The sequence below is a fragment of the Bathycoccus prasinos genome (assembly GCF_002220235.1).
Source record: "Bathycoccus prasinos genomic : Chromosome_11".
NCBI lineage: Eukaryota > Viridiplantae > Chlorophyta > Mamiellophyceae > Mamiellales > Bathycoccaceae > Bathycoccus > Bathycoccus prasinos.
The window spans coordinates 1-24,335 of record NC_023998.1 but is presented as its reverse complement, the minus strand read 5'-3'; the positions used below and the strand labels follow the sequence as shown (position 1 = coordinate 24,335).

The following is a 24,335-nucleotide window of genomic DNA, read 5'->3' as shown; positions in this document are numbered from 1 at the left end:
AAATTTTTTATTCCTCGTTTCATTTCTCGTTTAATTCCTCGTCTATTTCCTCTTCCTCCTCCTCGTTCATTAAAAGCTCGTCTCGCGTGGCCATGCGATGGGTCCTTCTGTTTACCCTTCGATGGCTTTTTGTTTCTAGTTTTGCCTCTACTCTATCTGCCCCTCCGGCAGCTTGTTTCATTCGCACGTGCGTCTCTCTTTTATACGCCGCCTCTTTCTCTTTTACCGCAAGTTTCTTCACTTCTTCTAACAACTCCATGTATAAATCTAATCGTTCTTGAGTCCAATTTGAATCACCAACTACACATCCTGGCTCGTGGACGTGCGTACAATCGGTAAAAGCGCATCGTGCATCTCGCTCTTCCTTGGCTCGCTGAATCGCGTCTCGAATCTCCGGGAAGCAGAGCGCCACATCTTTAACAACCATACTCTCTAAAGACGGATACCCAAACCCGGGCGTATCGGCGAGTAAATTACCACCTTTCATGCGAAGTAAACTAACGTGTCGAGTCGTGTGTTTTCCTCTCCCACTTCGAGCCGATACTTGTTTCACCGATTGCAAATCTGCCGATTCTAAAATCTCTCGCGCTTTTTCGTTTTCCACCGATCTCGAGCCTTTCTTTAGTTTCCCGCCGCCGCCGCCTTCTACGTCCAAATCCGTCACAAAAGTAATCTTCCCCTCCTCGCCTTCTTCGGATGAATCCTTCCTATTTCTATCTTCATCGTAATCGTTTTGTTGTCTCTTTTCGACTGAAAGCGCCGATTCCAAAGCGCTCGTCGCGCGAAGGCGATTTATCAAACTCGATTTCCCAACCCCCGAAGGTCCAGCCAAGGCGACGGTCTTCCCGCTTCCTATAACTTTCACGATCTCATCGATACCATCCCCAGTCGCGACGGAGACAAACTTCGGATCGTATCCCCACCTTCGCATCTTCTCTCGCCATTCTTCTACTCTCTCTTCCTCTATCAAATCTTTTTTGTTGAATACCAAATGAAACGGCACGCGCGCGTATTCAAATGCGACTAAAAAACGCGTCAACTGCTTCTCTTCCAACGGCGGCTGCGACAACGAAAACGTCAACAGCGTCACGTCGACGTTCGCGATCGCTAAGTTGTTTCCGCCTTCGTTCTTCCTCTTCTCGATGTCGTAAATCGTTCCAGAACCTTGCACCCAATCGATCCCAGATTTTTCAGCGTCTAAAGTGACGATATCGCCGACTAAAACTTTTTGCTTCATCTTTTTCAAAAGCGCTCGACAGTTACACAACAACTCGACGTTGTCTTCTTTTCCTTCTTCTTCTTCTTCTTCTCCTCCTCCTCCTTCTTCTTCGTTGATATCGATAATTTTCCGGAGTTTCTCGCCCAAAAGTTCCACGTCGTGCATCGCTTTCGCCTCCTCGGCTCTTTTTCGCGCGGCGTCGAACTGTTCGCGCACGCGGTTCAACTCTTTCGAAGGAATCTGTCGTCGGTTCACGACGACTCGGAAGTAGTTGGCTTGCGCAGTCACGACGGTCCCAAACACGCTCTCGGTGTTGTTGTTGTTGTTGTTAGTGCTATTATTTTTATTCTCCCGAGGACGGCCAACAGACGGCTGCTTACCGCGTTGAACTTCGTCTCCTTCTTTGCCTTCACGGTCGGCGTCGAGCGTCGATGACGCCGCAGCTATCGTCGTTCTTCGGTTCATACACCTTTTTTGTTGTCCTCGACAATTTGAGTCGAGAAGAAGCAAAAGCGCCGACGTTGCAGAATTTTTAGGTACAACACTATGAACGTTTTCTCCTCTTCCACTGAAACAACCACCGACGCGATATCCGCGACGTAGCGAACGAAGGAGCGATGAAGGCATTTTGTACCGATTCGTTGTCGTTGTCGTCGCAATGAGCGACGCTTCGACGCAGAACATGCAAATTAGAAAAGGAGAGGGAGACGGAAGAGAGAGAGAGAGCAGGAAATGAAGCAAATTTCCAAGCACAACGAGTTTTATTACAACTCAACTATGACTTGCCAAGCACAAAAAAACGAGCGTAAGGTTTGCTGGTACCGTGGTATGGAGGTAGTGAGAGCATTCTTTTCTTCTTATTCATCGTTATTATTATTCAGCGTCCTCTCGACGTACTCCATCGCTCTCGCCTTCACGTACGTCATTCGTTCCGTGTTCCCATGAGACCTCTCGTACTCTAAGTACCTCTTGAACAAAAATTTCATGCTTCGCGCGTTCAGCTCCAAGTGCGTGGCGCGTTCAAACAAAGCTCGAATCCTTTCCGGGATGTTTTGCTTAATCTCTTGATCGATATATACGGACCAAATGTCCGTTCTCTTCGGATAATTGCGCAGAATACCTTCGAACATTGTGCGTCCGCGCTCGGGGTCTCCTTCTTTCATCTCCAACAAAGCAACTTTGACTAAAAGTTTGATGTGTTTGCGTTTTGGTAAAGAAGTCGTCGCGCGGTCGAGCAGTTTTCTAGAACCTTCCGCATCGCCTTTGAGCGTAACGTGACGAATGTACGTCAGCCATACTTTACAACTCGAGCGAAACTTCTTCACGATCAATTTAAGCGTTTCTTCAAGAATTTCTATTTGTTCCGCGCGCGTGTACATGTCTACCAAGACGAGGTACAGTTTCTTTGGATCGGCTAAATTCACGGCGCGCTTGAATAGTCTCGAGACAGCCTCTTTTGGATTCGGCAACCCGTGCGAGTTCTCTAAATTCAAATAAGCGATCCAAATGTTCATTCGCTCGTCTTCTTCTTGCGCCGGAATTGCCTCTAATGCGCGTTCAGCGACTGCTCGCGCGTCCTCGTACGCACCGACGCTCACTTGGAACGCGACGTATTGAATCCAAAGAAAGGAGGAAAGCGGTGACGCTAAGATCAACTTTTCGTACTCGGACGCACTTTCAGGAAGACGACCTTCGTCGCGCAACTGTTGCTCTTGTCTCAAGATTTCCATCTCAACCTCACGAGCTTTGCGACGCTTCGCGCGTTTCGAAAGTTTATTGGCATTTTCTCCCTCCTCGAGATGAGTGGATTCCTCTCGACTTCGTTTCATCGCGTTGAGTTTTTGTTTTTGTTCCTTCTCCTCCTCGTCCCAGGCGAAATCAACATCTTCTTCCTTCTCAGTCGCGGTGTTGTTGTCGTCATTTTCGTCTTCGTTGTCTTCGCCATCATCGTCATCGTCTTCGTCTTCGTCTTCGTCTTCGTCGTCGTCATCATCCTCATTGTTCTCCTCGTCGCTTTCAGATTCTTCTGCCCTGCCTTCCTCTTTCTCGGATAAATTCTCAACCTCCTCTTCTGGCTCGTCCAAGTCCATTTTAGCAGCTTTATTATTAGTAGTGTCTTCGTCATCGTCGTCAGAAAGTAAAAGATCATCGTGCATTTCATCTTCGTCTTCTGAATCACCCTCGCGTTGTGCACCGTTATCAATGTCGTCATCGTCGTCTCCAAAAACAGAAGCTTTGATGCCAAGAGAAACTTTACTCGTCTCGTAATCTACTTTCATAATTTTGGCGCGAACTCTTTCTCCGGCTCGGACATGGTTGGCCAAATCATCCTTCACATGCATATCCGCAAACATTGAAATGTGACATAAACCAGAGATACCAGACTCGTCTAAAGTGACAAATACGCCGTAAGATTGCACGCTACGTACAGTTCCCATGACCACATCACCAACTTTCAACGATGCGACTGCTTCTTTGTTTGGCGTTTTAGAATCGGATTGTGAAGCGCGCAGCGACATCTCGACTCGATTTGTTTTCGCATCGGCGGACAAGATGCGTCCGCGAATCAATCGTCCAGTTGGGAATTCAACCGATGGTTTTACGACGAAGCCATCCGCGAGGTTGGTGAGCTTTATCAGCGCGTCCACATTACGCGAAAGCGCAACGAAGCATCCAGATTTGCCGACAGATTTGACGTATCCAGAAACTTCCTTCCCTACTTCAAGGTTCTTGGCGTCGTTAATCTCGGGATTCGCCACGTTCTTTTTCTTTTCTCCAGATTTACTCAACAAAGACGGTCGCATTGAAAGATCGACTTCTCCGCTCGATTTCATCGAAACCACGCGAACTTCTACGACATTGCCAACCTTCATTTCGGAAAATGGCTTTTCTTGAAACTCGTCGGATACGTCGGTTAAGAAAACCCGTCCCGTGACGTGTGCGCCAAGCCTCACCATCATAGAAGTACCTTTATTAAATCGCGAAATGATACCAAAGACTTTTGCGCCGACGCTGACAGAGTTTTGATCCCGGAAAGAAACGTCGACGTGCTTCTTAGAAACGTTGACGTTGACGATTGTTGCTTTAATCTTTTCTCCCTTTGAAAATCTCTTCTCGAGTGGTTTTTTAAGCTCTTTGATCGAGCTCGCAGTCTCAATCAGAGGAACAAAAGCCGTTATTTCCGGTCGAATGCACACTTTAACACCGTCTGGCAATACCGAAATGACGTACGCATGGATTGATTGACCCACTTCGAGCGTTTGTAGAGTTGGTCTTTTCAATGATGCTGTTGCATCAAAGTCGTCATTACCATTCTTTGCATTCTTGTTCACATTTTCGTCGTCTTTGTCTTCGTCTGCGCTGCTCCTGAGAGTGAGATCTAGTAGCCCACCTCGATCACCTGCCATGCCAAGAACAGCAACGTTCACAGTCAAACCGAGCGATAATTCTTCCAGCGGAAACTTCGATTTCGCGAAAGCGCCAGTCTCGGTGATGTGAATGCGTCCTTTTTTACTGTTTGGAAGCGAAACAAGCGCTTGGAGTGGCTGAAGTTCCGAAACGACACCTTGGAATTTAGTCCCAACCTTTGGACCGCTATTCGATTTATTAGTGTCCACGTACGGGACGGTGAGTAAAAGTCGGTTGCTGTAGAACTCGTCACCTTTAACATCGTCAGGAGAAGATGCGGAAGGAACCTGCGCAATTACCACATTCACTCTCTGATTGACCTCAAACCGTTCTGAAGCGTCGTTTAAACGCACGTTGCAGTAGTGAACGGGAGCATATCCAATAGCGTCAGAATACTTTGGAAGAGATAAAATGACATACTGAGCTTTAATAAGCTCTACGATAGCTTCTGTTGCCTCACCTACTTTCAATTTCTTCAGCGCTGCGGAGGCGGATTTTACTTTCTTCTTCTTTTTCTTCGATAAATTCTTCTCGGTCACCACGCTCACTTTACCGATATCAATAACACCTTCGCGTCTAGAAACGTCTAACACTCTTCCAGATAAACGAGTCTCGGGGGTAAATTCTTCTATTTCTACGCTTTCCGGCACTTGATGCGGAGAAACCAACCCAACTGCATTCTCATCTTCATCGATATCGATCAAAACGCCGTAATCCTTCGTTTCGTTGATCGAGCCTTCGATATCACATCCAGGTTCAAACATGCGTACTGTTTTTTCAGATAACAAAGTCTCTGCCTCCTTGGGATCTTGAGCAACTTTGAAATCTAAGAACTCGAGGTCCGCAAAGAATGAGCGAATCAAAGGCGCATCTGATAAAGGTTGCGCGGTTGTTTGCAACCGAAGTGAAAGCGAAAGCCGCGGCGGAACGCATTCAACATCCACCGAAAGGACCATAGCTTGTACAGTTTGACCGACAAAGAACGAATCTGTGGCGTTACATCCGTCAGGTATTTGCGAGGGAGGCGCTAACCCGGTGAGAGAACCTAAAAATCGCACGAATACGCCCGTCGACGATGTTGAGGCGACGTACCCTGGATATATCTTTCCAGCCTTTACCTTATCTGCTCTATCGGGTAGACTTGAACTTGTTACCGCCTCTATAATCGAAAGTTTCCGACTCATGACAACTCTTTTTGGCTTTCTTTCGATAACCACGAAAGCTCCAGGTAAAACTTCCCCGACTTTTAAAGTTGATGCCATGCTCAGAGCCGTGACGGGGTTATCGGATAGGTGCTGAAACGCGACGAGTCCTTGAAACGATCCCTCTTCTGTACTCGAAGTCACCTCAATAATGCTCGAGCCTTGGACTATTTTAGTGATAGTCGCAGATGCAAAAACTTTACCGATTGGTACTGCGTCCGTCGACAAAGAGATAGCAGCAGCAGCAGCAGCAGCAGCACCAACCGTTGCTTCCGCTCCTTCGGCAGCATTGTCGTCTTCGTTGCCGCCGCCGCCGCCTAGCGAAAGTCTCAGTTTGTTTTCTCCTCGATCCGCAGAAACGATTGTCGTTCGAATAACTTGACCAACCGCATAGGCGTCTGCAATACTCTGACCTTCAGCCAACCCGAGATCTTGCGATCCTGCTAATCCCTTCAAGTTTCCATATAGTGTGACGAAAACGCCGTAATCGACAACGCCTGAAATTATGCCGTGCGTCGTTCGTCCAGGAATCGCATCCTCGATCGTTTTCAACACCGGTAATTCCGACTTTATCAACGCACGCTTATGAGTAACGATAGCTCTGTGTCTGGATCGGTCCACGCTGATGACTCGAAACTTCAAGATTGCGCCAGGAGTAACTTTAGATGACGTCGTTCGTCCGACGATATCGGACACATGAATCGGTGGACAAAGAGCTTTGACACCTTCGGCAAGTTTTACGATGGCTCCAAAATGTTCTGTCGCTAAAACTTCACCCTTGACAATCATCCCAGGAACTAGCTCTTCCAGACTGAAGAAGGGTTGCTCCAAAACAGATCTCTTTAAACTAACGTTGGCGACGGCGTCTAACAATCGATGTCCAATCACTCGAACTTTGACTTGTTTTCCTACTTTGTACTTCTTTTCTATTTTTTCTACGTGATCGTCGGAAAGATGCGAAACGTGCGCGTATCCAGCGACGCTTCTAGTCTTTCCACCTTGGCTGATTTGAAGCGATACTCCGACATTTGGATCTACTCGGTTTATCATGGCGTTTTCGAAGATTGACCCGGTCGATGGAAGAATGCTTGCCGGCGAGCGTGCCTCAAGCAAGTGCGGTTGAAGAGATAAACCGACGCGTTTATTTTGAGCATCTACAAAAATCACGCGCGAACGTAACTTCTGTCCTTCTTTAAACGATGTTGTATCTTCGGCTGCGATGTGAAAGCAGTCAATTGTTCCCGAAAAATACGTCATAAACGAGACAGAAATGCCATCTTCGAGAACAGACTTCACGCGCGCTTTTACCAACATCCCGGGAAGAATTGTAGATATCAACGTCGATTTATTTTCGAGCGCAATTGCGCTTGAGCACCGTTTCGTGTCTGCGCTGACTTTATACACGTTACTCTCGCCAAGTTTACTCCCTCTTCCGTTCTTCTTCTTGTTGTTATTGATATCCTTTTTCGCTTTTGGCGTCAACGCGATGACAACTTCTATGAGCTGACCGGTGAGAAGCGAATCGTGCTCATCCCCTGCGCTATCGCGCGACAAAAAACCGGTAGAACCATCAATACCGAATTCGACGATGTATCCGTGATCTTCCACGGAAGTGACTACTGCTGGTATCGCCGCGCCTTCAGTTAAGCACTCTTTATCCAATCCCGCGCACACTTGCGAGAGACGCAGAGTCAACTCAATCCGTTTCCCACCGGTTTTCCCCTCGTCGAGGTTTACAACCGCGCATCGCACGATTTGCCCGACGTGAAATAGAGACTCCAAACCAATCTTTGCTTTTTTGCCTCCATCTTCCTCTTCCTCTTCCTCTCCGCTACTTTCCTCGCTGCTGCTGCTGCTACTACTGAATTCCTCTTCAGACGAGGAATACGAAGACGGCTTCTTCTTACTTTTTCTCTTGACTCTATCCTTGTTAGTAATATAAAAAGCATCCGAGGCTTCTGATTTCGACACCGTTCCTTTCAATCCGTTCTGTAATGAGACGATTAATCCTTTATTCGATACGTGAGAAACAATTCCGAGCAACTTGACGCCTCTGCGTAACGTCTTCCACTTCAAAGCTTCGATGTATTTACCGCTACTTCCTTTACCTCCAGCTTTTCTACCTTTCAAACTCAAAGACGAATCTTTGGATATAGCCGCGAATCGCTCCGTCGCAGTGGTGGTTGTCTTCGTTCGTGAAGCGCGACGAGATCGCTCGTTTTGTTCTTCTTCGTGTTCTTCGTCTTCGTGTTCTTCGTCTCTTTCATCGTCGACGAAATTCCCGCGAGGAAACGCCTCTTCATCTTCGTCGTTTTTGTTCTTCTCGCGCCCGTCTGCACTTCTTCCGCGCTTCTTCATTGCTTGCGTTAACGAATGCGTGCGATGTTTCTCAATGTCGCGTGATTGTATGCTTGGTTCTTCTTCTTCTTCTTCTTCTGGAGAGCGAGGAAAAAAATGGAGCAGTGAAGTCACAGCCGCCATAAAAAAAGCGAGAGCTGCTTCTCTTTCTGCCAATATCACGCGCACTTAACTTCCTCCTTCTTCTTCTACTTCTATTTCTTCTCCTCCTCCTCCTCCACCTCGTGGTGTATATTATAGAAGAAAACCGCACCGTCGTAAGAAGTACTACCACAAACAACAACGACAACAACAACAACAAAAGAGCGAGCGGCGCTTCCACATTTGGACGACCTGGTTGTGTATTCGGAAACTCCTTCCCATTCGGCAGACTCGAGAAACACACGACAACCCTTTTCTTCTACTTCAACGCTTGATTCGTCGGAATAAAAACCATGGCGAAAAAGAAGAAGAAACCGTCGAAACCGTCCAACCCTCGCGTGAAGAAGTACAAGCATTTCGAAGCCAGCGGAGGAGGAGCAGGAGCGAGCGATTGGGAAAACAACAAAAAAGCCGAAGACAACGCTTCCGTTTTCGATAGAAAAAGTTCAAAGCAAAAATTCGAGATTTTAGGACGGAAAATCAAAGGAAAAAGCGGTAACGTTTTGAAAGCGAGAAGGGAAGGATTCGAACGACGGGAGAGAACTTTGTTAGTGGAACACAAATTGAGCGGAAAAGCGAATGCTTTCGTAGATTTACGGTTCGGAGAGTTGGACAACAACTTGACGCAGGAGGAAAAGTCAATCGGACGCTTGGCGCGAGCGCGGTTGGGACAACTGAGAAAGAAGCGAAAGAATACGTATTCGCTCGAAGGAAACGAGAACGACGACGATGAAGACGAGGGCAATGGCGACAGTATCAATAAGGGAAATTTGATGTCGTTGACGCATCTCGGTAAACCTCTGAATGAAAGGAGAATAGCAAACGCAAAGTTCGATTCGGATTCTGACGACGAGAACGGCACGAGACGATTGATGAACGAAGAAATGACGCGAAGAATGCATTTTGGTGGAGGCGATTTTGACGACAACAAAAATGGACGTGATGATGATGATAATACCGGTGGATTTCGACGGAAAGAAAGAAAGAGCACAGCCGAGGATGGCGATGACGATGACGACGACGGCGATAAAAACGGCGACGAAGATACAGGTATGGAGAGAAGAAAAACGAAAAAGGAAGTCATGGACGAACTCATCGCGAAGAGTAAAATGTATAAAGCCGAGAAAGCAAAACAACGCGACGACGATGAAGAACTTTTGGATAAACTCGACGCGGATTTTAGAGTCATCAGTCAAGGCGGTTTGTTACAAGGCGCGCTGCGAAAAGCAGTCGGTCATTTGAAACCAACCAACAAAAATACTTCCTTGAACATTTTGCAATCGGGATTACCGAAAGAAGACGATACGAAAAGTGATTACGATAAGATTGCGAAATCATTAGCTTTAGATGCGAGAGCTCATGCCGCGGAAAGGGAAAAGACATCAGAGCAAATCGAAGCGAGACAAAAGCGACAGCTCGAGGAAGCTGAACGCGCGAGATTGAAGCGTATGCGAGGAGATCTCTCGGAGGACGACGAGGACGACGAGAGAAGGAACGGCGAGGACGAGGATGCACCCTTAGGAGGGTACGCCTTGAGAAGACACAAAGCGCGCAAATTAGAAAAAGAGAATGGAGAAAGTTGTGGTCAACTTTTGACAGCGAGAGTAGGCGGTGAAGATCTCGATGACGATTTTGAGCTCGGCGAAGACGACGATGAAATTTTTGAGGAAGAAGAAGACGAAGATGAAGACGACGAGGAAGATTCAGACGAAAGTGACGACGACGACGTCGACGATTTAGATGAGACTGGAAAGTTCCGTAAAGAAGCGAACAAGATGGATGAGAAACTAGAAAAAGGTAAAAATCGGTTAAGGGAACTTGGGATTCTCAACGATGGAGTAGAAGTCAAGAAGAAAGTAGAGAAGAGTGCAAAGATTCATGAGGGCACAGGAAGCGACGACGACGACGACGACGACGACGATGACAATGACGATGATGATGATATCATGAATAGAGAAATTCTTTTCGATGATGATTCAAAAGAAGTCAGCGATGATGACGATGACGACGACAATGCCCTGAAAAAATCCAAAGAAGTAAAAAAGAAGAAGGATGCCAAAGCTCGAGATGATCTTCTTCGCGCTGAAGAAGCAATGGAAGCAGGCTCGTCAGAAATCCCGTATACGTTTGATGTTCCCGAAACGTTTGAAGCATTCGAAACTTTCTTAACTAAGTACACTTCTGATGAAGTTTCGATTGTGCTTACTCGCATGCGCGTGTGCAACGCACCAACTTTAGCGACTGAAAATAGACGAAAAATTCAAATGCTTCTCGGACTTTTACTTCAACGTTTTGAAACGTTATGCGGCAAAGATAATTTGCCAGTCGCAGATTTGAATGTTATCACAAAGCACATTTCTGAAATCGCAACGCAAGTTCCGTTTTATGCCGCCACTGCAGCGAAAGCGCGCATTGAAAAGATGGGCAAGAGGTTGCAAAAAGCTTTGCGATTGGGCGAAACTGGTTTACCGCCGGCGAGGACAATATTACTTCTTGGATTATTTGCGGATATCTTCAGTTCTACGGATAAGCAGCACGCCGTCACTACGCCGGCGTCGTTGTACATAGGAAACGTGCTCTCACATTGCGCCGTTCGATCAACCAACGACGCAAATTGTGCGGTGGTTTTATGTGCTCTCGCGAGCGCGTACGTCGTTCCTGCCATGCGCATTTTTCCAGAGGCTCTCAATTTACTCACTGCTATGGTCCACGCCTCAGCTGAGAATGAGAAGTGCAAACAAACATGGAACGAAGGATTACCGATGCATCTTCAAGAGCAGTGTGGTGGATCATGGTTGCGGCCTTTTGCACATACAGGGAACGGGAAAAAGTCATCCTCAGAGACGATTGAAGTGCTGTCTCTGGCGAAGTTGTTGTCGTCACGACATCGAAAGAAAACAAAAGCAGTGGCAGAATCAGCTGCCCACGAACGCGTGGCAATGCTTCGATATGCGATTTCGACGCTCGGAAATCTCATCAAACCCGTCCAAAAAGTAGCATGCGCGCCTGAAATGTTGCAGAAAGTGCAAGTCGCGCTGAACAGATTAATGCGTTCGTTAAAAACGTTCGGGAAAAAAGACGGTGCGGTGTACGACGGCATTTTGAAAATGTGCGAAACGATGCATAACGAAATTTGCGAGACGAAGAAAAGTAGCGTTCGCCTCTCGCTCGCTTGGCACACAAAGTCGGTTGAAGCTATTAAACAGTTCAATCCAATGTACGAAGAAGATGGCTTTCAGAAAGGACGCGATTACGATCCGAATAGAGAACGTGCGGAAAACAGAAAGCTCAAGAAAGAGTTGCGAAAAGAAGCGAGAGGAACCGTGCGTGAGCTTCGCAAAGATAACCAGTTTATGCATCACGCGCGCGAGCAAGAAAAAGCTGCAGAAGCCGAGGAAAGAGACGCAAAACACAAAGAAGTGTTATCATTCCTCGAAAAGCAAGAAAGTGACTTCAAATCCGGCGGCCAAGGTGGTCTTATTGTTAAAAACAAACGAAGAGCCCAAGGCGGCGCTTCAAAGAATGGGAACAGACGTAGATTTTAAAGCGCAAGACAAAGAGTATGATGTACCTAATATTTTTACCCCACGTCGTGCAACGTCTCAAATTACGATTCGTTTCTCAACTCCAACATTATGCGCTCCATGTCATCCTTTGTCACCGTGTATCCAGCACCGTTCCTCTCCGAAATCTCACGTAATTTCTCCATTAACTTCCCTTTCATCTGCGCGAACCCAGTAGCTAATCTGAGTTGTTGGTCCATCGGCAACGTCCCAAACGCCTTTTCGCTCGCGTTCGCTAATGTATCTCCATCTCCGGTATCTCCGTCAATTTTCGTCTGATACTCGAGCACGTCTTGCATCGTCATTTCTTCATCCACATCATCCTCTCCTTCATCCTCTACGTAAAAAGTAGAATCGCCTTCCTTTCTCCAATAAAATTTCATACTCGGGTCGTCGCCGTCCGAGCACTCGTGTTCGGACATTAACACAATTTTACCCGCTTCCGCTGGAAATTCTTCCGTTCGAGCGTCGTAAAGGATATCACACACGTCGTTCTTACTGTTGGTGGCGGTATTGTCTTCTTCTCTTCGCTTTGTGACCGTGGCGCCCCACCAGACAATCTCTTCTTTTATTCTTTTCGTCTCGCTGTTCGTTTTTACTACATTTTCCTCGTCTGAAAGCGTATTCTGAATCACCCAACGAATTTCAATTCTGGAGCCTTCCTTCACGTGCGGCGCGATAATATTCGTTTTTCGTTCTTTTCCCTCTCCATTTTGTAAGAGAATGTTACCGATTGAGTTCTCAACGAGCTGGCGGATTATCGTCTGATTTTTGAAATCTTCTTCTTCTTCTTCGTTTTTGGTGTGTTGTTTTTTATTTCTACTCGCGTCACCGGTTTGTTGTTGTTGAAGATTATCCGTAGTAGGGGACGCAGGACGCTTCGCTGATGTCGATGGAGCAACAAAGTCTGTGTTTACAGTGTCATCGGCCATCACCATTCTTCTTCTTCTTCTTCTTCTTCTTCTTTCCAACCCGTTTTTGTTCACGTTTTGATGTTTTGACGTGTGTGTGCAATTTTGAAGCAGGAGCAAAAAGACAAAAAGAGTTAAGAGAGGAAAAAATCCACTCGAAGTCACTTGCACGCCAGAATAAGTTATGACTTCTCCTCCTCCTCCTCCTCTTCCTCCTTTTCGGTCTAATACTTCCTCCTCCTCCTCCTCCTCTCCATATGTGGCGTTTGTATCAGAACCTTGGACGATATGGATGAAAGAGACTCTGTCTCATCTTAAATCTCGAGGGTTGTTACGAGACTTGAAACCACTTTCGTTAAAAACCAAATTAGGTGTTGAAGAGTTTTACGATACAGGAAGAGATGCGAGCAAGAGTAACATAAGCGATGTACCAACAGTTTCGGTTGATTCCGTGCGCGCTCGAGTAGATAAGGAAACGTACGAGAGATGGCTTAATAATGGAAGCAGCTCAGGAATAACAACAACATCATCGACAACAACAACAACAACAACCGATTCTTCAACGAAAAGCGACTCCTTCAAAGTCGTTACTCTTTTTTCGTCGAACGATTATCTTGGATTGAGCGCGAACGCTCGCGTTCGTCGGGCGTTTGCACGCGCCGCTTTAGAATTTGGTGCGGGATATCGCGCGTCCCAGCTCATAGCTGGATACACGAATTATCATCGAGCGCTCGAAGAGAAGTTGGCAAATTTAGAACGGAAGAGCAGTTGCGTGTTGTTTCCCACGGGTTTCGCCGCGAACATTTCAGTTCTACAAACGTTAGCAGAAAGTGTATTTATAAAGAGACATGATGACAGTAGCTTAAATGATAGAGTAGCAAATGTAGACTCCTCTACGTTAGAGGTTGAGATATTTAGCGACGCGCTCAACCACGCGTCCATCGTAGACGGATGTCGACTCGCCAAGGCGCGCGTTTCAATCTTCAAACACCTAGACTACGACGATTTGGAAGCGAGGCTGAAAAAGTCCTCAGCGAAACGTAAGATTGTCGTCACAGATGCAATTTTCTCCATAGACGGAGATGTTGCCAATATTAAACGTTTAGGTTCTTTGAAGAAGAATTATCCGTTCTTGTTAATTGTGGACGAGGCGCATTCGACACTCGTCTACGGCGAATTTGGAGGTGGGCTCGCGGAAGCGCAGGACGCGCAAAATGATGTTGATATTGCAATTGGAACGCTGTCCAAAGCGATTGGTGCACACGGTGGATTCGCTTGCTGCTCGGAAGAAATGAAATCGATTCTCCTTTCCAGAGGTCGCGGACAAATTTACTCGACATCGCTACCTGCGCCAATCGTTGTCGCAGCAATCGAAGCTCTGGATATCGCACTCGAAAGACCAGATCTTGCGAATAAGTTATGGAGAAATGTGCATTATTTTCACAACGATGTCTTGCGATCGAAGCATAACAGCAATAACGCAGTGACGGTTAAAAAGAATAAAATTGTATCTGGATGCGTGCAAAGCGCGTTTGATATCCGAGACTCACACATCGTGCCTATATTCTGCGGTGATGAACAGACGGCTTTGCGCGTGGCGAAGCATCTCTTGCTTCGCGGCTTTCACGCGCCCGCGATTCGTCCGCCCACTGTTCCTGATAATGAGTGCGTTATTCGTTTGGCAATAAACGCAATGCATACGATGAAAGATCTCGATGAGTTGGGTGCTGCGCTGAACGAAGCCTTTTCATTCTCACCGGGAGAATCAATATTTACGTCTCGATTGTAAAGATATCCATATCATGTGGGATTAATTAATGCCAAGGTCTATCGTAAACGCCTTCGTCGTCCCAAAGTCCACCACCATCAGCACCACCACTGTCTTCTTCTCTGTCGTTCGAAATAAAGGGTTGAAAACATTCGTCGACATCGAACGTTTGTGGAGTGAAATTCTTCTTGTCATTCACGTACCAAATCACGCTATATCTATCACCCGAATATCCGCGAACCCAATGGCACGATCGTCCGTCACACTTTGCTATTCTATTTTTGGTATTTACTCTGTACCTTTTCGTCCCGAGGCGGTTTTCAACCATTAATTCGCCACCCGAATCAAAGTCACCCAAGGACAAAGCAAACTGATAACTCATATCGTCCTTATCGACGTGCGGCGACGCGACGAAATTCTTCGTTATCGCCAAGGAATCGTACTCGAAATCCTTTTCGGCGAAGTTAACCATGATATCTTCGCAACAAGCGCGCAAAACATCATCTTCTGAGATCTTCGTCGCACAGTTGCTAGTTTCCTTTGACTTTCTTTTTAAAACCAGATAATGCTGAGATTCCATCGACGGCCGATGCGAGAGAGCCGACCACCGATACTCTTGCAAGCACTTCAACAGCCTTGTGAGCATATCCTGAGGAACCGGCACTCCTTCCACGTCTATCAATTCACGTCCACTGTCATAATTCAACCACGAATACGTTTCTGGATGCTCCGCACATTCTTGCATTTCCATGTGCTTTCCAGTCTCGTCACCGCGTTCATCGCGCACTTCGCGAAGCCACGCGTAGTATATTTTTTTTTCTAGGGGATCCGCGTTCCTCTCCACCGAACGCGTTGCAGAGACATCCAATACGTGCTTTTCTTTCGAACGCGCGTTTGCTTTGAGACGATATTCGTTACTGCAATCACCAGCATAGCAAAAATCGCTGCCAAACTTCGTATTAATGCCGTTTAAAACTGTAATTGCCATTTCTGCTTCTGCCTGATCGCGAAATCTCAGAAACGCATACGAGAGCCATTCCTTATTCTTCGTCTTTGCTCGCCATCCTTTTTTACAAATCCACAACACTTTCGGCGCCTGGATACTTTTCAAATTCAGATTCAGATTCCAAAGGAGTTGAGAAAGTCCTTTCATCGTCGCGTGTTCTTTCGGAAATCCACCGAACCAAACATCCGCGTTTGAATATGGGGGTGGCTTTTCTTCTCGCTTGCGCTTCTTTTCATGCTTCACGCAACTCGATGATGTTAATATCGGAACGTTATCGTGATTTGCTATTGTACTACTACTATCTTCTTTGCAACTATTCAAAGGATTCTTATCGCACGCGTCGAGGTGCCGAAAAACCGCGTTTCGCGACATGAAAAATCTTTCGCACAGTTGACACTGCGAGTTGGCCGAACTATTTTCTTTCGGAACAGCATTCGCATCTGGTGCATCTCTTCTCTCCTTTCTCCCGTTTTCTCCTCTTCTATCTATATCGTTTGGTTTCAAAAATCTTCTCACTTCTAATGAATCTCCTTTTTTCATCTTTTCGCAATATTCTCGAGGTATTAAAGCTAGCCCGAACGTTGGCGCGCGCTGATTCGTACCAGAACGGAAATGAGACACGACGAGAACGTCGCTGTTAACCTTCGTTGTTAATAGTTCCGGTCTTCCATTTTTTTCATCCAATACGCTCTCCAGCGTTCTTCGCAACATCTTCTCGTCTGTGAGCTTTATATCGTTGCTCTTCGGTAAATCATCTCGACGGCACCAAATAATGGTATTCCCGATGATGACATTCTTCCGCTTTTTTCTTCGAATAAAGTCTCTGACATTTTCTCTCAACGCTTCTTCTCCAATTTCTTCATCCCAAACGGAAAACGTTTCATCGATAGGCATAATCCTATTTGCGTATTTAAACGACAGGTTCTTCTTTAGCATCCATCCCAATGGCGACGAAGTTACGAGTTTCTCGTGCGAGACGTCGAGAACGACAACGCCTTTATGCGCGGTAGCAGTAGGTATTGCCAACTCGAAGTGCCGGGGAAGGCCGACGACGATTGCATTTTCTTCTTCTTCTCTTTCTTCTTCACCTCTTTTCTCTTCAGCACGCAAACATTCTTCGAATCGTCTCAGCAGCGCTTTCTGTACCTCTGCTTGCGCACCGCTCGGATTGTTGGTGATTATTACGAGCTTCATATCGTCGTACTCTTACGAGTTGAGAAGTGAGGTAAAAGGTGATTTTTAGAAAGCTGTCGAGCAAATCATTTTTCAAAAAGGAGCTAAAAATAGGCGAATTTTTAGTTTGCGAAAACCTCTTTCTTCTCTCTTCCTTTCATTCGCGCGCGTACAGATTCAGCTCACCGCCGCGCTCATATATAATAATGGACGAACTGCTCGCATTATTAGAGGGTGATGATGCCGATGATTTACCTTATTCAAAGACATCCTCCCCGTCTTTCTCTTTTTCTCTCCGACGACTTCTGAAACACGCGAAATATTTGCGAGAGGGGTGCAAGCTCAACGACGCGACGGTTTCACGAGCCGCTTTGCGCGACTCTGAGGCGATTGAAGAGTGCTGCAAACGAGTTCGAGCGTGTAAAAGCATGAAAGACAAGAAGCATGTAACTACCTGCGGTATCGAATCTACGATGATGACGGCATCGTTATCCTCCTCCTTCGCGCGCTCCCCTATTATTAGGGGACGACAAAAAGGACATCAAAGAGAAGGAGGCAAAAATACGCGGACTAAAATCGAACAAGACGAACGGGTACAAACGAACGCGTCGACCTCTTCGTCATCGAGTAGAGCAAAGCCTTCGACAACATCATTATTGATATCATCATCAATAAAGTCCTCCTCCTCGATACGCGAACGACGTGCGCGAGATATAGAGCGAGCGAAAACTCGGCGAGAAGAACGAGAGAGGAAAGCGAAAGAGAAGAAGGAGAAGGAGGAGAAAGAAGCCAACGACAAACGAATGTTGCTCACTTCGCGAGCAAAAGAGGCGAAGAGACTAGTTCTTTCGCGAGAGAACACCACCAAAGATAGAAAGAACGAAAGCAGCGACGACATGACGGAAAAAACGAAGAAATCAAATCCATCTTCATTTCAGAGGCGTAGTCCGCGTTCGCGGCGTGAACGAAAAAGACCGTCGTACATGAATGCGGTGAGAGAAAAAGATGTCGACGCGCAAACGGTGCTCACAATTGAAGAGGTTTTGGAGGCGCTCATCGCTGCTACTGTGCGCAGTGCCTCGAACGCGGCGTGGAAACGTGCAAAGATGCTGGCGACGCAAGCAAAGGTAAAAGAGAGAGAAATACTTGCCTCGATACCAGTAAGCAACGGTGAGAGTGACTGCGGTCGTACAAAAGCCGCCACCCCGGCGACAACTTCAAAGAAGGAAAAGAAACCAACTAAGCTTATAAACTTTGTCGACGTGGTAAAAGCTGCGGCAAAAGAATCTGCGCTACAGAAAAGGAACAGAGAACGTAAAGAGGAGAAAGAACGCGATCTTGCAGAAAAAAAGCGACTCGAAAAGATCGCGTTTAAGAAACAGCGCGAAAAGGCTGAACTCTTGAGAGTAAAGCTGGAGGAACTTCGCAAGGAAAAAGAAAAGTTGGAAGATGAAAAGAAGAGAGAAATGAAAGAGAAGAAAAGGATTGCAGACGAGAAGAAAGCTTGGAGAGAAGATCGTCAAAGGAGAAGAGATCAAGCTGCTCTCGAAGTAGCGAGAAATGCTAGAGAAAAAGCAGAAGTAAACGCATTTGTAGACGCTTTAGTCAACGAGATCGTGCGCGACTTTAGCAGGAAAGCTCCGGTGCTGAGAGTTCCAGTAGATATTAGGAGGAGAAATAGACGGCAACAGGATGTAACAGTATAGAACACGTGACTACTAAATTTACAACAAATCACTGATTGGCGGTCTATTAACAATTCTCTCGGCTTCTTTCGCGGTTTTTTTGAGTTGTTCGGAAACATACGGAGCGCGCGGAATTTGCGCCAAGAGTTCGGCGGTGCGTTTGAAAACTCTCGCAATATCACCCTCTTGCAAAGACGTATCGGTCTTAATCTGCGACCAACTCACCCCGCTCGCCCACTGTTCGAGTAAAGCGGCGAGGTCTTGCGAAAGGCTGAGCGGAGCGTTGTCTATACGAGATGCGTATTGAAGATCGGCAATATCTTCGAGGTCCGGAACGAAAGAGGCGAGTATCGTGTCGAGCTCTTCAGACGGCCCGTAGTACGCGTTGACAGCACGATTCGCATCTGAAGACATCGCGCCGCAAACGCCCGCGAGACTGGTGACGGAGATCGTTTCCGGCAGGGCGCTGAGTACGGTTCCTATCCAAAGTTCGTTTTCGCCTCGGAAAGCCATGCACACCTCGCCAAACGTGAGAATTTCAATTTCCTCGTCGTCGTTTTCGCTTGTCTTTCTTACTCGTACGAGCGCGTTTCGATGGTCTAAAATATCCACGACGCGCATGAAATCGTCCCATCCCGCGGCAGAATACTCGCGAATTCGTGCTTCTAACTTGCGCGTGCGCTCGCTCAGCTTATCAGACTTTGCTCTTCTTTTCTTTTGTAACTTCATCTCTCGGCGAAGCAATCCTACGTTGCTCAACTCGCCAAGATCGATCTGAATCCCCTCGATTTTTTTCCTCTGCGCTTCGAGGTAACTCGCGGTGTCCGCATCTTCTTCAAATATTGAGAAGGCATCGCACGTTCCCGGTAAGTTCGCAGCCGCGGCACTCGTCTTCGCGTTTCCGTTTGCACGGTATAACTTGCTCGAACGTCTCCAGCGAATGGATGACTCCGAAGGCGGATTGCCACACGACTCGCGAATTTCTGTGAAAGGCATGGTTTCATTCGAGGAAGCGCCGATATAACTCGTTGAGACGATTTTGTGCGCATCGAATCGATACCACATGCCATCAGCACCTAGACCAGTGAACTCCCCCAACGGAGAAGGTGCTTCTTCCGGCCTTTGTGCGCTGACGACGAGCACAGGAAGCGATCCTCGAAGTTTCCGTCTCTCGATGGTTTCGCGGGAGACTTTCTCGCCGTCCTCGTCAGGATCTTCTTCTGCAATGTAATCGATCTCAAAAATACCGTCCACGTCCACGTCTTCGTTCGCAAAGAACTCTGTCACGGACTCTTCTTTCTCGACGACGAGCGATCCGTCGTCCAATAATCCAAAAGTTGTTCCTTTCACCGACGATTGCCCAACGAGATCCACTCGCCATCCTACGTCGACTGCGATCATTTTCACCCCTTCCTCTCCGAGCGTCAGCGCATCCCACACGTCTTCACGCATACTCTCCACTTTCGTTTCTTCACTTTGCGATTCTAAAAGCTCTAATAATCCTTGCTCTACGCGTAAGCGTTCTTCTAATTTTACAAATCTGTTCCATTCACTTTCGTCTATGCCATCTTGTATGATTTCGCTTTTACTTTCCTGCGCTTTCAACGCGTTGAGCTTATCCAAGAGGCGATTCAACTCTCGCATTTGACTCAAACGCGCTTTACCACCGAGATAGTTCCCGAAACTTTTCTCTACGATGCTTCGAATTTGATTCAAGGATTTATCGCCCCGTAAAAGATTCAAAACCATGCCGTAACTGATGGCGAATTGCGATTTCAAATTCTCCGGCTCGCCGGAAACCAAACTAAACGCGTCCTCCGGACCATCAAAAGGTGATTGTAAGCAAACGACGTAGCCAACGTCATCGAAACCTCTCCGGCCAGCTCTGCCTGCCATTTGAAAGAACTCGTTGGACGTGAGCGTGCGTGGACCAGTGTCGCCACGTTTACTCAGCGCGCTCATTACCGTGCACCTCGCCGGCATATTTACTCCCGCAGCTAACGTTTCGGTAGCAAAGACTACTTTCACCAATCCTCTTTGAAAAAGCGCTTCGACTAAACCTTTCCAAGCTGGTAACAACCCAGCGTGGTGGGATGCGACGCCGCATTTCAAAGGCTCAATCATTTCTTGTCGAACGGCGTCTCTGTTGGAAGCAATGAAAGCGTCAATTTCTTTCGTAATTTCAAGTTGCTCCTCGCGACTGACCAAGCAGGCGCCCGCATCGCGGCACAAATAGTCAACCGCTTGGTCGCACCCTTTCCGAGAAAAGATAAACCAAACGGCGGGAAGCATGTCTGCAGAAATCAATTGGCCTACGGCGGTTTCGACGTGAGGCACGAGCCTTCGACGCATCGACTTTTGGTCGTTATCTCGCCTGCTGTTAATATTATTATCATAGTTGTTGTAATAACTCTCCTGTTCGCCGCCGTATCGCGCAGAACTCTCCTGAATCCCTTCCTCCGTGAATGGATACAGCTCCGCGTTCATTTTCGTACCTCTGGAGTTTAATAAATAACCTAAACCTGGCCAGTCTCTGTTTGGTTTCATGGAATAAAACCAATTCAGAGGCACCGGCCGGTAATTCGAAACTAACGTTTTGCACTGGACGCTTTTCAACTGTTCGTTTTCATTTTCTTCGGCTCTTTCGTTGTCGGCACCATTCCTTCGCACTTCTTCTATCCATCCGGATAAATCGTCCGGATTTCCAATCGTCGCAGACAAGCACAACAGCTGAATATTCGATGGACAATATATAATCGTCTCCTCCCAAACGGTCCCTCGATACGCGTCGCCTAAGTAATGGACCTCGTCGAGAATAACCACCCCTACGTCATCCAATCGCTTATCCATGTCTCCTCCAGCCGCGCTCGAATACAACATATTCCTTAAAATTTCCGTCGTCATCACCATAATTTCTGCTTTTTCCGCGTTGACTTCCACGTCGCCAGTTTTCAACCCGACTTTTCTTTTGCCAAACATCTTTTGAAACTCTCGCAGTTTTTGGTTAGACAGAGCTTTCAGAGGGGTGGTATATATCGCTTTCTTGCCTCTCATCAAAGCGTTCATGATGGTCGTTTCGCCAATAAGTGTTTTCCCAGATCCGGTAGGAGCGCTAACGACTAAAGAGTGACCATCAATGAGCACGCGAGTGGCTTCTCGTTGGAATTCATCCAGTGGAAACTTGTAGAAACTCTCCATCTTTTCGAGTATTTTTTCCCCCTCTTCCTCTTTAGTTGATGATGGTGACGACGACGAAAGAAAAAAGCTTTCGAAATCAAAGTCGACGGCGGCTTCGTAACTGTTGCTGCTGTTGTTGTTTACGCTATCTTCATTGATATCATTTTCATAAATTGGTTCGTACTCGAATATCATCGCGTCTATTTCATTGCTATCGTTCGATGAAGAAGATGAAGAAGAAGCTCGAAGTCGAGTACAGTTGTTACTCTGAAGATGATGTTTTTGTTTTCGTTGGTGTTTTGAAAGTTGACGAAGATAACCACGACGGAGGTCGTGATGAGAGGTGGAAGATGAGTGGTACGAAGTAGTAGTCATCGAAGATGGAATGCATCTATCACTAACAGTGCTATAACTTGACGACACCCCCATTGTCATATTCCCCGTCTTCATCAATACCGCGCCCGTGTTTCGTATCAACGAGTGTGATGATGATGATGATGATTATTCTAAAAAGTTGTACGAAAACTAGAAACGTCAAAAATCTCCCCAAAATCGCAAAAAATGTCGCGCATCGTTTCGCCAACCTGTTCTTCTTCGTTCCGCCGCGGCGCGAACGTTTGCGCATCGACGAATGTACCAGAAACAAATAACAACAACAAGAAGAAGAAGTTACCAACGCCACAGAAGAGAAGAGACGTGCTAATCGGTTTAAGCGGGGCATCCTTGCTTTCTCACGCTCCTTATTCTTTATCATCAATAGAACAACAACAACAACAACCTTTAACAGATATCGGAGAACTTGGTTTGGGATGTTGGAGTTGGGGGAACTCGTTCGTCTGGGGATACGAAGAATCTATGGACGATGAATTGCAGCGCGTTTTCAACTTAGCCGTGGACAGAGGAGTGCGCCTATTTGATAGCGCAGACTCGTACGGCAAAGACGGTCGGAGCGAGCAGCTGTTAGGTAAATTCATCAGAGAGTATCCGGGCGACGACGCGAAGAAGAACGATATCATTTTGGCGACGAAGTTTGCGCCATACCCGTGGCGAGTAACATCGAGCAGTTTCGTGAATGCGGCGAAGGAAAGTGCAAAGAGGTTCGGGAAAGAGAAGATTGATTTAGGACAGTTGCATTGGTCCACTGGGAACTATCAACCACTTCAAGAAGGCGCTCTGTGGAGCGGCATCGCAGACGCGTACGAGGAAGGGATCATAGGCGCGGTTGGATTGTCTAATTATGGTCCCAGGCAATTACAAAAGATTCACAAATATATGAGTTCAAGAGGCGTAAAGATTTCAACGCTGCAAGTGCAGTATCATCTCTTATCTCGATTCCCGGAGCTAAATGGAACAAAGGAAACGTGCGACGAGTTAGGTATAAAACTGATCGCATACAGTCCTCTTGCGCTCGGGTTGTTGACGGGGAAATATAGCGTGGAAAATCCACCGCCTGGATTGAGAGGCCAAGCTTATAAAGGCGTGCTGCCACCGTTACCGACTCTCTTGGAAATAATGAGAGAGGTTGGGGATGCGCACGGAGGAAAATCGCTTCCACAAGTCGCTCTCAATTGGTGCATGTGTAAAGACACCGTGCCGATCCCTGGAGCGAAGAACGTGCGGCAGTTGGAGGATAATCTTGGCGCATTAGGGTGGCGATTAAGTGCGGCTGAGGTTGCCGAATTGGACAAGGCTGCCGAAAAAGTAGGCGTGTCGACATCGCAAAACATCTTTCAAACAGCTTGAATTTCATCCCCTACATGATATTGCCTTCTTAAATTTTTGATTTATGAACACGCCAGATTTAATTAAAATGACAAATTAGCGCACAAGATACACTAACACCACAAATCAGAACGACTAGACCCTCTATCCTCTCCGTAAAAGAAAAACAATGCATCAAATAATAAAGGAAATGTGCTCTTTCTTACGTAATTAAACACGTCTTCATTCTTCGTTCACGTTCCGTTTCTCTTGCAACCTTCTCATCACAAAACAAAGCGAGAACAAGAAGACAAAAACAATACCACACGAAAATGCGCGAGCGCGTGAACAAAGCGAAAGAGATCGAAGATTCGAACAGTCCCTTCACAAGTATGGACGTAGAAAGTGGCGCAACAATGATATCGAGAAACAAGCAACATCGCGGAATAAACACTATAGTCGTGCCGTGCTTGAACGGGAATGGTTTCATATTTCGCGTTCCAAAGTTTTTCTGGTTGTTCAGAAGAAACGTCAACATGAAACGACGATATCTGTTGGCGCTTGTTTTAATAATCGCATTCGTCCTGTCTTCGTTCTGTGGGATCGATGGTTCAAAGTGCGCAAAGACGAAATTAAAATCGTTGATGGGTAATAGTAGACGATTCCAAGTGCACAAGCACGACGCCGGCGTCGACGCGATGTTGTTCAAAAGCGTTCGAGGGCGTAATTCTTCCTCTTTGTCTTCTTCTTTTCTTACTGAGAATGATAACGACAACAACAACAACAAAAACAACAACAACAATAACAATATCGCCAAACGCGTTGGTATTCCCAAACCAAGAAAACCAGACGCCGAGCGGAGATTGGAGCGACGATTTGGACAACAAAGGAAAATACCTCGGATTGTTCATCAAACGTATTGGTCTCGAGAAGGGATTCCAGACGAGTTGAGAAAGATTTCAGAAACGTGGAAATCGATGAATGGCTAACGTAGTGATTAGTGGTAGGGTTTTCGGAGCAATT

General features: G+C 46.6%; 10 protein-coding genes across 10 annotated transcripts; 5 read left to right on the top strand and 5 right to left on the bottom strand.

The window, feature by feature from the left end:
• Positions 1 to 19: 19 nt before the first annotated feature.
• Bathy11g00100 (ribosome-associated GTPase) lies at positions 20 to 1,846 on the bottom strand (the record flags this gene model as incomplete). Its single annotated transcript, XM_007510355.1, has 1 exon — positions 20 to 1,846. One exon carries the CDS (start codon positions 1,844 to 1,846, stop codon positions 20 to 22), a length of 1,827 nt encoding a protein of 608 aa, XP_007510417.1.
• Positions 1,847 to 2,076: 230 nt separating this feature from the next.
• On the bottom strand, positions 2,077 to 8,310 carry Bathy11g00090 (predicted protein; the record flags this gene model as incomplete). Its single annotated transcript, XM_007510244.1, has 1 exon — positions 2,077 to 8,310. One exon carries the CDS (start codon positions 8,308 to 8,310, stop codon positions 2,077 to 2,079), a length of 6,234 nt encoding a protein of 2,077 aa, XP_007510306.1.
• A 311-nt stretch (positions 8,311 to 8,621) lies between these two features.
• Positions 8,622 to 11,873, top strand: Bathy11g00080 (predicted protein; the record flags this gene model as incomplete). The annotated part of the gene is made up of 1 exon (XM_007510066.1): positions 8,622 to 11,873. One exon carries the CDS (start codon positions 8,622 to 8,624, stop codon positions 11,871 to 11,873), a length of 3,252 nt encoding a protein of 1,083 aa, XP_007510128.1.
• A 62-nt stretch (positions 11,874 to 11,935) lies between these two features.
• Bathy11g00070 (predicted protein) lies at positions 11,936 to 12,823 on the bottom strand (the record flags this gene model as incomplete). The annotated part of the gene is made up of 1 exon (XM_007510027.1): positions 11,936 to 12,823. The coding sequence occupies one exon, from the start codon at positions 12,821 to 12,823 to the stop codon at positions 11,936 to 11,938; it is 888 nt and encodes a 295-aa protein (XP_007510089.1).
• A 163-nt stretch (positions 12,824 to 12,986) lies between these two features.
• KAPA-synthase (8-amino-7-oxononanoate synthase) lies at positions 12,987 to 14,591 on the top strand (the record flags this gene model as incomplete). Its single annotated transcript, XM_007510237.1, has 1 exon — positions 12,987 to 14,591. One exon carries the CDS (start codon positions 12,987 to 12,989, stop codon positions 14,589 to 14,591), a length of 1,605 nt encoding a protein of 534 aa, XP_007510299.1.
• A 77-nt stretch (positions 14,592 to 14,668) lies between these two features.
• Positions 14,669 to 16,770, bottom strand: Bathy11g00050 (predicted protein; the record flags this gene model as incomplete). The annotated part of the gene is made up of 2 exons (XM_007510320.1): positions 14,669 to 14,692; positions 14,731 to 16,770. The coding sequence occupies 2 exons, from the start codon at positions 16,768 to 16,770 to the stop codon at positions 14,669 to 14,671; spliced, it is 2,064 nt and encodes a 687-aa protein (XP_007510382.1).
• A 185-nt stretch (positions 16,771 to 16,955) lies between these two features.
• Positions 16,956 to 18,411, top strand: Bathy11g00040 (unknown protein; the record flags this gene model as incomplete). Its single annotated transcript, XM_007510236.1, has 2 exons — positions 16,956 to 18,365; positions 18,403 to 18,411. The coding sequence occupies 2 exons, from the start codon at positions 16,956 to 16,958 to the stop codon at positions 18,409 to 18,411; spliced, it is 1,419 nt and encodes a 472-aa protein (XP_007510298.1).
• Positions 18,412 to 18,473: 62 nt separating this feature from the next.
• Bathy11g00030 (putative DNA helicase) lies at positions 18,474 to 22,040 on the bottom strand (the record flags this gene model as incomplete). Its single annotated transcript, XM_007510126.1, has 1 exon — positions 18,474 to 22,040. The coding sequence occupies one exon, from the start codon at positions 22,038 to 22,040 to the stop codon at positions 18,474 to 18,476; it is 3,567 nt and encodes a 1,188-aa protein (XP_007510188.1).
• A 132-nt stretch (positions 22,041 to 22,172) lies between these two features.
• Bathy11g00020 (aldo/keto reductase) lies at positions 22,173 to 23,354 on the top strand (the record flags this gene model as incomplete). The annotated part of the gene is made up of 1 exon (XM_007510180.1): positions 22,173 to 23,354. One exon carries the CDS (start codon positions 22,173 to 22,175, stop codon positions 23,352 to 23,354), a length of 1,182 nt encoding a protein of 393 aa, XP_007510242.1.
• A 290-nt stretch (positions 23,355 to 23,644) lies between these two features.
• On the top strand, positions 23,645 to 24,301 carry Bathy11g00010 (unknown protein; the record flags this gene model as incomplete). The annotated part of the gene is made up of 1 exon (XM_007510172.1): positions 23,645 to 24,301. The coding sequence occupies one exon, from the start codon at positions 23,645 to 23,647 to the stop codon at positions 24,299 to 24,301; it is 657 nt and encodes a 218-aa protein (XP_007510234.1).
• Positions 24,302 to 24,335: the final 34 nt, after the last annotated feature.